General features: G+C 42.2%; 1 protein-coding gene across 19 annotated transcripts in view; it reads left to right on the top strand.

The window, feature by feature from the left end:
* Positions 1 to 12,786, top strand: part of PRRC2C (proline rich coiled-coil 2C) — a 78,634-nt gene extending 65,848 nt beyond the window's left edge. For 7 of the 19 annotated variants that reach the window (XM_081025621.1, XM_081025612.1, XM_081025627.1 and 4 more), the window contains 10 exons: positions 1,103 to 1,303; positions 2,067 to 2,179; positions 2,568 to 2,704; positions 5,439 to 5,670; positions 5,868 to 5,990; positions 6,999 to 7,217; positions 7,616 to 7,719; positions 8,109 to 8,235; positions 9,137 to 9,373; positions 11,375 to 12,786. In XM_081025621.1, coding sequence (XP_080881747.1) covers positions 1,103 to 1,303; positions 2,067 to 2,179; positions 2,568 to 2,704; positions 5,439 to 5,670; positions 5,868 to 5,990; positions 6,999 to 7,217; positions 7,616 to 7,719; positions 8,109 to 8,235; positions 9,137 to 9,373; positions 11,375 to 11,632 — 1,751 coding nt within the window. In that variant the 3' untranslated portion in view covers positions 11,633 to 12,786. Of the gene's footprint in view, positions 1 to 1,102; positions 1,304 to 2,066; positions 2,180 to 2,567; positions 2,705 to 5,438; positions 5,671 to 5,867; positions 5,991 to 6,998; positions 7,218 to 7,615; positions 7,720 to 8,108; positions 8,236 to 9,136; positions 9,563 to 11,374 lie in introns of those variants that run through there. The other 12 variants (XM_081025613.1, XM_081025628.1, XM_081025623.1 and 9 more) reach the window with 5 other exon arrangements.
* Positions 12,787 to 13,658: the final 872 nt, after the last annotated feature.

The following is a 13,658-nucleotide window of genomic DNA, read 5'->3' as shown; positions in this document are numbered from 1 at the left end:
ACTACCGGTATATCCCATTCGGAGGCTTTACAGTTAGTTCTTAAAGAATCACAGTCTGTTTCTAAACTGCTTGACTCTAGGGAACTACACCGTTTTCCTGTATGCATAACCATTTTCCTTCTATTGAAAACAAATTTCATTTCAAGCTTTCCCGATACTTTCCAATGTTTTCAAAGCAATGGGCAGCTCCAGGAGATATAAAATAAATCCAACACAGAATTTGGGTTTTTGACTGGTTCTTACTCACTGATCGAACTCCTGCTTTTCAGTGTCCTGTCACTCTCTGCTAGTTTTAAGGACCAGAAGAACTGGTCTTTGGGTTGTACTAGATACTTTGATGTGACCTGGAATCAGAAGTACATACTAAGAGAAACCCAGAAATCCAAGCCAAAGAGAGTATTCTGGCTGTGTATCTTCCTCCTTTAAAGCGTGTTCAAGTATCCCTTACAACCCATTCGCAAGGCGTCTTCATTACGCCTGCTGGTTCTCCCTTGGGCCCCAGTCTACTCGGGTCAGTAGGGGGTGGGGCTGGCAAGGAACCGGGAGTGTGAGCGGAAGTTTAGGAAATCAAGGGACTGAGAAGATTGCTAGTTCTGTCTTTGGAACTTTTTTCCAGGGCTGTAGTTTCTCCACACTCCCCTCAACTAGAATAAGTTTTTTAACAAGGACCTTCTTGTCATCCTGCTGGTAGAGACTCAGGTAGGAGACAATAGTACCTTCGCCGTGGTCCTCAGATAGAATTGTGTCTCACTTTCATCAAATGCCAGTATTGTCATTTGCTCCAGTATTTCAGTCATTATAGCATTGATCAACAAAAAGAATTGACCCTCCAAGTTGTGTGATGCCACTTATTTATTAAGTTTGTCTTAGTTTTTAAAGTGTATACAAGGGGAGTGGAGAGAGGGAGAGCTGTAGATAGAAATAATTATGGTAATAAGACACCGCCTATCCCCGCTGTCCTGAGGTGCAGTATCTAAGTACACGGGGCACAAACATTAATGCTGCAGTTCCCGGTGGGTGCTTGAGTTATTTTACTGTGATGGCAGCGGCGCTTTAAAAAATACGATGTTGTTCCCTTATTTTCTGTCTCTCTCAAACATAGGCGCTGGTACCTACACTACCTCTTCTCTGAGTACAAAGTCCACAACCACGTCAGACCCTCCTAATATCTGTAAAGTGAAACCCCAGCAGTTACAGACAAGCAGCCTGCCCTCTGCGAGTCATTTTTCGCAGCTGAGCTGTATGCCTTCCCTGATCGCCCAGCAGCAGAGCCCGCAGGTCTACGTGTCTCAGTCCGCAGCAGGTGAGCGTTCGGGCAGTGAGGAAGTGAAGGCTCCTGAACGCTTGCTTTTTCTCTTCTTGGTTACCCTGTCAAGTTTTTAAACGTTTTTTGATCTGCTTTGCAAATTTATTTCCTGGTAGAACAGACTGCTGTCTCTCCTCAGTTGGCATTCTGGGGTTCTTGGCTGTTGTCCCTTCCACCTGTTAACATAGGTTAGACAAAAAGTTTGTTTTCTGAGACTTGACAAATTGATAATAAAGTCAAGGGGAAGGATCAACACTAGCAAAGAAGAAAAAATTACATCTTGGCTGTCGGGTAACTTGTGTTGCTATCACAATGTCAGTCTAGCAAATATTTGAATAATATTCAAATTCACCGATGATTTAAATTTAAAATGAAAGAATAGTGAGGCTATTTCAAGTTCTAGTAGTGGGTAGATTTCAAACAGGAATATATTTGCTGTTCAACAGGTTCATTTTCAATTTTACTAGAATATGTAGAATTTTACTAGTTTATATCCCGTTGACAGTATATTATGCCTTTCTTCTAGTCCTTCACAGGTACTAGAGTTCGTTTGTTTAATTTGCATATTACCCGTCTGCTGGAAGCTCTGCATCTTTTTGCCTTGCATCTTCTCACATTTCTAATTTTTCCTTGGCTGTATTAGTTTTCCCGAGAGCTCACTTAATTTGAAGTCTTTTGTAACAATTGGTTTTCAGTTTCTGGTTGGGAAATTCTGAAATTTAAACACTTATTACTGCTTGTTTTTCCTGATGGTCTGCAGCTCAAATCCCAGCTTTCTATATGGACACCAGTCATTTATTCAGTACCCAGCACGCACGGTTGGCTCCACCGTCCTTGGCTCAGCAACAAGGCTTCCAACCAGGTCTTTCTCAGGTAACTGTCACGGGCTTCTGCCATCCTGTATTTGTTTCTTGGCATTTTTATGGTGTAATAACATCTTAGGTGACAAATAATACACTCTTTGAAGTTATAATCTATCAACAACGTGGGATAATCCATGTTTGCCTTGATAAGTATTAGCAAAATTTTAAAACTTTACCAAATTTCTCAACGCTTGATGATTAACAATGTAGAACAAGTAATGGGTTGAAAAGGAAATTTAGATGTTTATATTTGGTTTTGTTTTAAAAGGGAACTGATACGTAGCATTAGTCATTTATTTTCATCATATCTCAAGTTTTTATTTGCACAAGTATTGTGAGTTGTGTTTATGGCGTTCACATGCAGTTTGTCTTTTGTTTCCTTTTTCATTGCATTGCAGCCCACTTCCGTTCAGCAGATCCCAATCCCTATTTACGCGCCGCTGCAAGGACAGCACCAAGCCCAGCTGAGTCTGGGTGCCGGACCCGCTGTTTCCCAGGCTCAGGAACTATTCAGTTCTTCCCTTCAACCATATAGGTAAACTGTGTTGCAGTTATGTCTGCGATCTTGGAAACATTGCAATCGCTGAGCTTTCTTGCCATAGCCCTACTGCCCTTTCCTTCCCTGTCATAAACTACATTAAATCATGCATCGCGTTGATTATATATCATGAACCTCAGCCTCTGGACATGTCAGACTTTATTGCACAAAGTCAGTCCTCGACGCTTCTTGAAGAAGGGGGTAACAGCAATCCCGTAACAATTAGAAGCCACAGAAAATAGCTCTAAAGGATCTAAAGGTTGAAGAGCCGTCTTGATGGCTAACAGTTGGAAACCCAAGCCTGCTCGGTGTAAGAGCTGATACGTGGCAAATAACAGCGTGGACAGGTGGGATGCAGTGACAGAGAGGAGTAGCGAGTGAGACAAAGAACAGAAGTGATGACAGTGGTGACAAGTGTGCTGTGTGGTGGGGAAGAAACCGTTCTTCTGAAAGACTCACTGCAAGTGTGACCTTTGCAAGGAAGTAGGGAACCTCATCTTTATTGACTTTTCCTTCTGTGTGATCACTCTTCAGCCCTTTACTTAGGCACAGTAACTCAGGAAGTTTAGTCTTCACAAAGTCCCATACGGTAGATTAAGTCATCCCCACCTGACACAGGAGGGGAGGGTGGGACTTGAAGGGGTTGGCGTTTTTTACCTAGGCTTACTCTCACCTAAGGAAGTGACAGGACCTGGCTTCATCCCCAAGTGTCTCATCTCCCACTTAATGAGAGTGGAAGGGTGGGGTGAGTGGCAGTGACAGCAATGATCCTGGCATAGCCGTCATCGGTACTCATGGTAAATGGCTGTAAACCATCAAAAAGTAAAATAAACTATTGTCAGGACAGTTTAGGAAGGTTACAACGTTACACATTCGCCTTTAGAAATATGTTGGTTTTTGATACAGTTCAGGTAGAATTTCCATGCTTTATGGATTAGACTTGGCATCAGTTGATACAGCTTATTTCTTTAGATTACATAAAAATTATATTCCTAAAGAAACTAGGTTCGGCCAATTAAACTTTTTTAATGGAGCAGAATTTTTAGTAAACTTAATAAATGTGGCTGTCACTTTTATTTTTTGATTAAAGATTCTTCAGTAGAATTTAGTACATCTGTATGATTAGTTATATAATATATTCAGTTTTTGGTATTCATCATTGTTTGGTTAGTTGAAGAAATTCTCTCCCAATAAAAGTAAAACTATTTACCCCAACCAGAAGTTAGAGACAGTTTCTTTTGTATTATTAAATTTGAGGTTATCTTGGAATTTGTAGTAAAAAAATAAAACTTTAAAATAGCAAATAGATTCAGTCTCTCAAACACATCTCCTTTTAATTGGTATTGGCTGCTTGAAACATTGTTGAAAAGTTGCAGCTACTTTCCAGCTCTGTGAAAGCCTTCGGTGATTAGTAAGTAATGTCTGCCATAGCCAAGGGAGGTGGAGTAGCAAAGCAACGACATTCTTTATAATTCCCATTTTAACAATTGCTTTGGAGGACGTGCTTTTGAAGACCAGACCTGTTTAGTACAAACACAGTGGCCGCTGTGTATGGAATGGTGGCCACTGTGCTGGGAGACACCGGTGTAGACTTGGAAAGCAGTTTGTGCTCCTCCTACGTCATCCTGCTACTCCCAGCTCACCACCTAATGAGCATGTGTGTTAATAGGGAACCCCTGAATTCATTCCTGCCAGCACAGTCTGTAACAGTGTGCTTCTGTTTTCCCGTTTTATATTTGAAACATAAATTGTAAGTAAACATTGTTAAGATGACTTGTAACCTTATAGAAGCTGTCCTGCTTAGCGGCTTTGTCCCTGCCACGTATGTCAGTTTTAACAAAGCATGACGTTACTTATGGATAACATTATCTCTGATCCACTACTTAGATTCAGTTACTTTTTATTTTCGCATTTCTTAAAGTACCGATTGGAGACCTCCATCCCAGAGATAATAGGGCAGTCTGAGGTTAGATTCCAGCAGATATGCAACACAGTATTATATTAACTATAGGCACTGTGGTAGGTATTACAACCCCATAACTTAGTTTACAATGAAGTTTGTATTCTTTAATCATTATACTGTGTTGCATAATTTAAAGTTGCTAAGTGAGTAGATATTAAAAGTTCTCATAAGAAAAAGAAAATTTTGTAATTATGTGGTGAGGATGTTAACTAGACTTACTGTGTTGATCATTTCGCAGTAGATACAAATACTGAGTCATGTCTAATGTTACGTGTCTGTCATACCTCAGTTTAAAGAACAAACACAAAACCTTGTGGGTACTCCTGATGTGGAGTACTACTCTGCTTCATTCCATAGAGACCTTGAGGCCTCTTCTTAAAAGAAATACACATGAGGGGAAGTCACAAAATACAGATAGTAAAAGTCCGAGCTGTTATTGCTATAAATTTGAATGGATGTCGATGCCCAGGGGAAAACAGTAGATTTAGTTCTGAGTTTTCTAGTAAACATCTGTAAAGAGAATCATTGTCATTGTTCCAGAGGAAAAAACCTTCCCAGTTTCTCAGGAAGAGGAATCCTTTCTCCAGAACTTTTACGCGTGGAGCGTCATTGTATAGGGGGCTCTAAGTCTTTAAACAAGTGCCTTCGAAACAGTCTGTAGCCTCTGCATCTTATGCCAGTGAGGTGCTTGGGCATTTGGGATACTCATTCTTAAGATTTCCAGATTGCATTACCTTCTGACAGAAGCCTTTTCTCTTCCGTATGTAGATCTCAGCCAGCCTTTATGCAAAGCAGCCTGTCCCAGCCGTCGGTGGTCCTTTCTGGGACTGCCATCCACAATTTTCCAGCTGTGCAACACCAGGAACTTGCCAAGGCACAGTCGGGTCTTGCCTTTCAACAGACTTCAAGTACTCAGCCTATTCCCATATTGTATGAACATCAGCTGGGCCAGGCGTCAGGACTGGGAGGGTCCCAGCTGATCGATACACATCTCCTCCAGGTAGGGCGGGCGAGAGCGGGCGCCACCATTGTATTCCTGTGCAGCAGATTAGTACTGAAGGACAGTTTTTAAAGGGGAAAAAAAAACATTAAATACAAGGGTCTTCCTTTGTATCTAATACTAAAATTCTTAGAGATGGCTTTGAAGCCATAACCTTGGTATCTTACGGCTGTTTTCTTAATTACGTTTTTTTCTAGGCTAGAGCAAATCTTACCCAGGCTTCAAACCTTTATTCTGGACAAGTACAACAGCCTGGTCAGACCAATTTTTATAACACTGCCCAGTCACCGAGTACTCTGCAGCAGGTAAACTATGGCATGGTAAATTTCCTCAATTTTCATTATTATTACTATTATTATTATTATTGCTGCTGCTTTTGTTGTTGGGGAATTGAAGTAGAACCAAGATGGGGATATGAACAGTGGTTCTCAGGCTTTCCTCTGTCCTTGGATTTCCACGGGGTCCTTGGGTGGTGTGGAATGTGCTTCAGTCTCACACCCCTTTCCGCATCCCCACTTCCGTCAGTTCTGGTTTTTACCTCTTTTTTAAAAATGAGTTTCCATGTAACTTAATTTTAACAAAGGATCTCATGAATATAAAACTGAAAGCCGTTGTTCAGGATATATAGTTACACGTAAGTGTGATGGGAGCTGTACTCGTTCGCGCTAGAGGCGAAGGAAGACTCTAAAGACCAGCACAGCGGCTAACACAACCCAGGGCCGGGTGGCAGAGTATGGCAGAGGGCAGATGACAGGCACACTTCTTAAGTGTGTGAATGTAATGATAATTGTCCATGAAAATTGTGTTTTGTGTTTTGAAACTGTCTCCTCCAGCGGTGCCATTAAACACTTTGCTCTTTGGAAGTTGGTGGAGGGCTGGGGGCGAGGCAGCCATTACTCGTTTTCTCAGTGATTTATGGTGTTTCCTTTAGGGGTGACAACTCATAAATACAGTACCCTGTTGACGTTCAAAATAAATTGCTATTTGGGAAGTGGTGACTACTTTCTTAAGTTGCACCCCATGATTGAATTGGATTTTATGGTTATTTGACATGTACTATGGGTTATTTTAAACACAGTCGTAATTATTTCAGTTGCATAGTTTCTCCACTGCTGATCTGTTTTCTTGCTCCCCTTTAGTTAAAGAATGCAGATAGTCACTAAGTGAAGGATTTCTGTGTGAACTATGTTAATATTAGTAGGTTGATGGGTTCTGTTGCAAATCTTAGTTGGAAGTGTTTGGAGAGTTGCGTGTACAGCTACAGGGACATGCACTCAGCAGGCTCAGTAGAAACAAATTGCTGCGGTTTCTGTTTGCTTGTGTCCCAGGTTACGGTGCCCCTACCGGCATCCCAGCTCTCCTTGCCGAATTTTGGATCCACGGGGCAGCCTTTGATTGCTCTGCCTCAGACTCTTCAGCCCCCGTTACAGCACACCACCCCCCAGGCACAGGCCCAGAGCCTGAGTCGTCCCGCACAAGTCAGCCAGCCTTTCCGGGGGCTGATCCCAGCTGGAACACAGCACAGCATGCTCACAACCGCGGGGAAAGTAAGTGCAGGAGGGCATGGGCAGCTTCTCGGCGCATTTAAGGCCGTGTGTGTGGATGTGTGCATCTGTGGCTTCTGCAGAAATAAAATGCATCCGTGTTTACCACCTCTGGGAAGTCTCAAACCCCCATATACTTATTTTTTCTCTACTTTTAACATTTTGGGCCCCCTCTTTTTTATCTAATAACAAAGAATTCACAGATTTTGTGGGAGAATTGGATTTACACAGATTCTTAAGACTTTTTAGCCACAGATTGGGCCTTGTGGATTCCATGGTATTATTTGAAAACTATAGGAGTTTGGCCCTTTGCTAGAGTAAGTCATGTATGGAGCATGAAGCACAGTGTGTTAGCTCCCGGAATTGCAGAAATGTTAAGTTTATCTTGTTCTTTTTCTCAGATGTCTGAAATGGAACTGAAAGCCTTTGGAAGTGGCATTGACATAAAACCAGGCACTCCTCCAATCAGCGGTAGAAGCACCACACCAACATCTAGTCCCTTCCGGTAAAATGGGCATTTAAACTTGCCTGTGGCATTTCCAAATGACTGAGCACCATTTGTTTGTTAGATACGTACTATGTCACCAGTCCTGTGGTAGGCACAAGACTTTCTGATCGTTTTATCTAAAATGTTAAGCTGTTAAACCATTAAGAATGTATTTGTTAAACTGTATTTTAAGAAAATATTTTTCCATACAGGGCAAATCTAGCCAGTACCCTTTCTCACCTCTGCCCCTCCAATGTCTCTCCACTACCACAACGTTGGTAATTCACCTTGGTAAATTTTCATCCACTCCCAAGTGTGATGAAACTGCCCAGCGTACTGTCTCTGCAAATCTAAGAGCGTTCTTTACCTGGCGCTGCTATACTGACCAGTGACGACTTCTTTCCAAGGGCCACTTCCACAAGTCCGAACAGCCAGTCCAGCAAAATGAACAGCATTGTCTATCAGAAGCAGTTCCAGTCAGCCCCTGCCACTGTGAGAATGACACAACCATTTCCTACACAGTTTGCACCCCAGGTGGGCAGATATAAGTGAGAAATGAGTATTATTGACTTGCAAATGATTGCTAATCTGGCTAATTGTCTGATTTTATAATCTTGCCATATTATAATCAGTTCAGAAGCACTGTTTTTAATGAGAAACAGTTTCTATTTTAACAGAAAAGTTATGACATTCCAATATAGTCTCTGAAGTTTTTAGCTAAACACAGGTAGTATCCATATAGTTCTACAGCAGACAATAGAATCCCCACACAGCTCTGATAATTTATTTCAGTCCTGTTCCTTTTATCTTTTTGAAGAAGTTGACTTTTCAGAGAAGGGTCCCAGTGCTTAAAGTTTTCTAGGTTTAAAGTGTTTTTTTGTTGTTTTGTTTTTGGGGGTTTTTTTGTTTTGTTTTTTTAAGATAATTATGCGTAGGTAAAGTAAATGTTCCAAAAGATGTTCTAATACATGTGTAAATCGTTGACTTCTCTTCCTTTTGCTGATCGTATGGAAGGACGAACTAAAATTGATAAGAACACTCTCAAACTGGAATTGGTTCCAGAGAAAACCCGTATTTGCTGAATTGGTGTCATTTTTTTTATTTATCTTTGGTATAGGTATATGCCTTTTCTGCAAATATATATTTTTAGAAAGCTATCCTAAGTAATAGCCTTTCTATCTCCCCTTCAGAATTTGTAGCTGAAATGCTAGAAGCGGCTGAAGTGCCATAGCGTGCTTTGCCTAATTTTTCTGTTAGGCTCTCCAAGCATGGCCTGTTTGTTCTTGGTCCCTGTACTAGAATGGCAGGAACCTGTACACGTCCCTTCCCTGGCAGAACTGGTACAGATTTACTCTGGGATAAGCCAACCCTGTGTGGTTGGCAAAAGCGAGTTTTTTAACAGTTTAATGTTGTATGTCTTGTTTTTTCCACTCAGATTCTCTCTCAGCCTAACCTGGTCCCTCCATTGGTAAGAGCCCCACATACTAACACCTTCCCAGCGCCTGTTCAGAGGCCGCCAATGGCACTGGCCAGTCAGATGCCTCCTCCGCTGACCACAGGCCTCATGAGCCATGCTCGTTTGCCACATGTAGCCAGGGGTCCTTGTGGATCACTGTCTGGAGCCAGAGGTAATCAGGCCCAGGCTGCGCTGAAGGCTGAACAAGACCTGAAGGTTAGTACAGTGTTACCAGCCGGCGGAGCGGGCTCCTGCCCCTGAAGTGTCCTCAGAGGCCCCCGGGCCTCCCGCCGTCCAGGCTTCACTGTCTGGGCGCACTTCCCAGAGCTGACCCCTTTCGTTCACTCCTTTTTCATTATTGCCTCTTTTGTTTTTCTCCCTGTTCCCCCACCTTTTTTTTTTTCTTTTTTCTTTTGCAACTATGGTCAGCAAACAAGTTAACATTTGAAGTGCTGGCCAAATGAATTGCTGTATTATAAAATAAATGTTTGAGGGAGATCTGAGTTTACCTGCTACTTTTTTTTTTTTTTTTTTTTTGGAAGAGCTAAAAAGTAATATGGACTATTATACGCTTCCCCATTTTCTTTCGATTTATTTTTCTTTGTTTTTATTCCTCCCCTCCTCACCCCCATTCCCAAAGCTTAACATACATAAATCATGGTTATGTGAAAACTGGAATGGGTAAGACATGTTACCTGTCTTGCTTTTTCTTCGCTCCTGAGTCATCCAAGGACAGTTTTCGTCTCAGTTTTCATGCCCCTCTTTTGCCTGCCACCCAAGGTGGCTGTATTCCACAGTAGATTGTGGTGTTGTAGAGAAAGAACTCCAAAAAGCACTTTGGGATCCTTCGCGATAAAAGGCACGATACACGGGAGGTTTGCCGATGCAGACGAGTGCCCTCAGGAGTCTGTGTGGGGACAGTGGCAGAGCACACGCTTACCTGTCTGCCTGACGGCCCGCTGGCGCTGTCCACTGCTGTATTTACGATTGTACAGGTCTTAGGAGTTCGGCCTGTTTTGTCACTAATGCATATATCAGGTCAGACTAGCACAGCGGAAAGCTCACTGCTTTCAAGCAGGGAAACGTGCGTAGTCATGCTTTGCTCTGAAGTAGAAACACGTTTATGACAATCCTATTAGAGACTTGGGTTGACTGGCTACAGTTTTATTCTGGGTTGATAGCCCTTGTTTCTGATCCCGAGTAATCAGATTGAAGGACTGCCCTGCAGTGAGATTCATGTTGAATAATACCTGCTTTTATTAAGACTGTGTGCCTGGGATTTCTATCTGTTCACAACTCTGAAAAATACTAGTATGTGTAGAAATCTTTGGAAACTATTTAGCCTCGGTTTCCGGTTCTCCTCCTGGCTCCTTGTCACTTGATTTTCATCAATTCTCGTGTTGGTAATGGCATGAGAGCTTAATAAGGGGGTAGGCGAGAGCATACATTTCTTGAAAATTGCTTCGGGTTTTTGGATAGTACGAGTTACCTGTGGAACATTGAAGGGCTTTTTTATGTGCAAGCGGTGTAGAAACTTCAGTTTTAGTTGTGTATGTCACAGTGGTATAAGTTTCAGGTTGACGTAAGTATCTGACTGGGGGAGCATAGTCAATAAAACTAGGGAGTTTCTCTACCAGCGCAGAGTGTGGTGGGAGCTGTCAGAACTTAGCGATAAGTGAAGTTGTAGTGACTAATTTCTGATGCTCTTCCCCTGCAGAAGAGAGCTGTGGGAAGAGGACTCAGCCACAAGACATTTGTTCCTAGGTGTTGGTAATGCCACAATATAAGTGCTTCCTTTTCATTTTATTATAGACCATGTATTGATAACTACACGTTTTAAGTGTTACTTACATGTTTTCAGATTTGCAAGCAGGCTCCCTGTATAAAATTTGATATTAGTTAGGTTTGGTCCATAAAAGAGAACAAACCAACAACAGTTTCTATCTTAATATCTTATAAGAGGGCAGATTTTGAAAAGGTGGTGGGAGGTGTTGCTATTCTTTTCAAATATTTAAAAAAAAAATGACATGGAATGTTTTCAGAGATAGGAAGAAATCTGTCCATTAAAAGCTGAAAGATCAATGAGGTGCTTTTGGTTTGGGCCAAATGAGCGTGGGGAACGCCGATTTACAGTTGGTAAAAGGATTGGAACCGAGAGTGGTTGACAGGCTTTGGTAATGCTGCAGCGTCTTCAGTTGTTGTTTCTTGTTTTTTAAGGCAAAGCAGAGAGCAGAGGTTCTTCAGTCCACGCAACGGTTCTTCTCTGAACAGCAGCAGAGCAAACAGATAGGAGGCAAAGCCCAGAAAGTGGACAGTGATTCCAGCAAACCTCCTGACACACTGACCGACACTCCCAGTGTCTGTCAGGAAAAAGTAGAAGAAAAGCCACCTCCTGTACCCACCATAGCCACCAAACCTGTTAGAACTGGACCGATCAAACCTCAGGCCATCAAAACCGAAGAAACAAAATCTTAAACAGCTGTGGTTTATTGCAGGGGGCTGGGGGAGGGGAGAGGGGAGAGGAAGAATGACATCAGATGATGCCAGCCGCCAAAGGGGCAAACCGGCCCCCGCCCAGCCCTGGAGGTACGCAGGGATGTGGCGATTCACAGACAGCTGCTGCTCCAGGAGGTGCCACACGCTCTGTCGGGCTGTGTGTCTTCAGTCCTAATTTCCACACCAACGTGCACGCGTTCCTGAGTGGATGTGACGTAGAATTAAGGCCTGTGGTTAGATGAAACACGGAAACGAGAGGAAAATCACTGCCGCAGAGCAGCTCGGCCTGCACCAGGTGGTCCCGGCTCGTCCATCAGGCGTGGTTTCTCTGCTCCCCTGTGACCTGCGCAGATGGTGATGGCATTTCTAAGGTTGGTGGTGAAGAGCTGAAGATGACTGGTGCTGGATAGAGGAGCCTTGCTTTTGATTCTGGCAGCTTGCTATTTTCGTAACGTGGTAACTGAGTTGAACACAATCAAAGCGCAGTACTTGATGTCCCTTTCTCCCTGGATGAGTGAGCAGATGGTGAAATGGGAATGTCAGCATCTGGGAACGTATCTAAGTGGGCAGTGTCGGCTACTGCTTCTGTTTGAAGTGACACTGTGTTTGGTTGTGGCCTGAAGCTTCGAAGCGCGGCTGGGCGCCTCCATTCTTCCACGGAGCTCTTACCATTCAAACAGCAGATTTGGTAAAATACTACTTAGGTTGAGTCCTGCTTGCCTCCACTCGGTCATTTTTGTATGAATCCAGTGGAGTTGGTTTTTCTTTCTTTGTTCGTTTTGTCTTTTTTAAACGGTTTTTAGCTGATCTGTGTGAAGAGCAGTGAGTACCTAGTACTGAGCCACTGATGAAAGGAAGTCCTATCTCAGAAGGTGCATTTCTTTCCCAGAGCTGTGTCGTCCCATCCTTCGGGTCCTCCGCTGGAACAATAGAACCAAGTCTGAAATAATGCCTTTTAATTGTATCCTCTAGTCTTATAGATGTAGGACAGTACTGTATCATACTGTGTGAATGTAAAATATCTTGTACCTGCTTTAGGATACGTAGTAGTGACCGTGCTTTATCCGAGCTGTTTTTAATGATGTTATTCTAGAATGTTTTCTTTCCAGATGATGATTGAGAAGCTGATTTTTAAAAAAAAAAAAAAAATGGTGCCAGGTACCACAACAGTAACAGAACTTTGCTGTTTTCTGGGGTTTTGTTTTTTACTTTTTTTTGTTGTTTTAATGGAGTGTGCTGGATGTCTCTATAATTTTGTTCAGATGACTGCAGAGCCTGGAGAAGCTGTTGCTGCTATTGATGCATAACATACTGCTATTGGTCTTTTTATATAAATAAATATATATATATATACATATACATATATATATAATTTGAATTTTTGGAAACTTTAGCTGTGCTGTCAACTTTGGAAAAAGTATCCCAGTTGTATCGTGTTGGGTTGGCATTGTACAGAAATTAACAGCCATATTGGTCTAGAAATGTTAAACATAATTTTTTTCCATTTGTACAGGGGTAACGCACTGTATTAAATATGTAAGGTCTTATCTACATGGGTTTGATTACAAAACTAATAAAGTATTCTCTAAATAATGAATCTTGAAGCTTCTAATCCATTTTTAAAATCTGAAGCAAGGTCTGTCGTGGACCGACAGTAGTGAACAATATTATCCAGAGACTTGATTGCTGACTTACAGGAACTATGAGGCGTATTCAGTCACAGTTAATGTCATGGAGGATGAGAGTCACGGCCTCTCCTGTTGGGGCAGAGCGAGGAGGAGAGAAGTCTTTCTTGATGGGAAGTCCTAAATGTAGAAAATCGTTGCACCATTCTGGGCAGAAGTCAAAGGACCCAAAACAGTACTTACTGTGTTTCCCTGAAAATAAGACCTAGCTGGACAATCAGCTCTCATGCGTTTTTTGGAGCAAAAATTAATGTAAGAACGGGTCTTATTTTACTATAAGCTTATAGTAAAGCTTATAGTAAAATAAGATCCAGTCTTAA

This window comes from Rhinolophus hipposideros, assembly GCF_964194185.1.
Source record: "Rhinolophus hipposideros genome assembly, chromosome: 19".
Taxonomy (NCBI): Eukaryota; Metazoa; Chordata; class Mammalia; order Chiroptera; family Rhinolophidae; genus Rhinolophus; species Rhinolophus hipposideros.
This window is presented reverse-complemented; position numbering and strand designations above follow the sequence as displayed.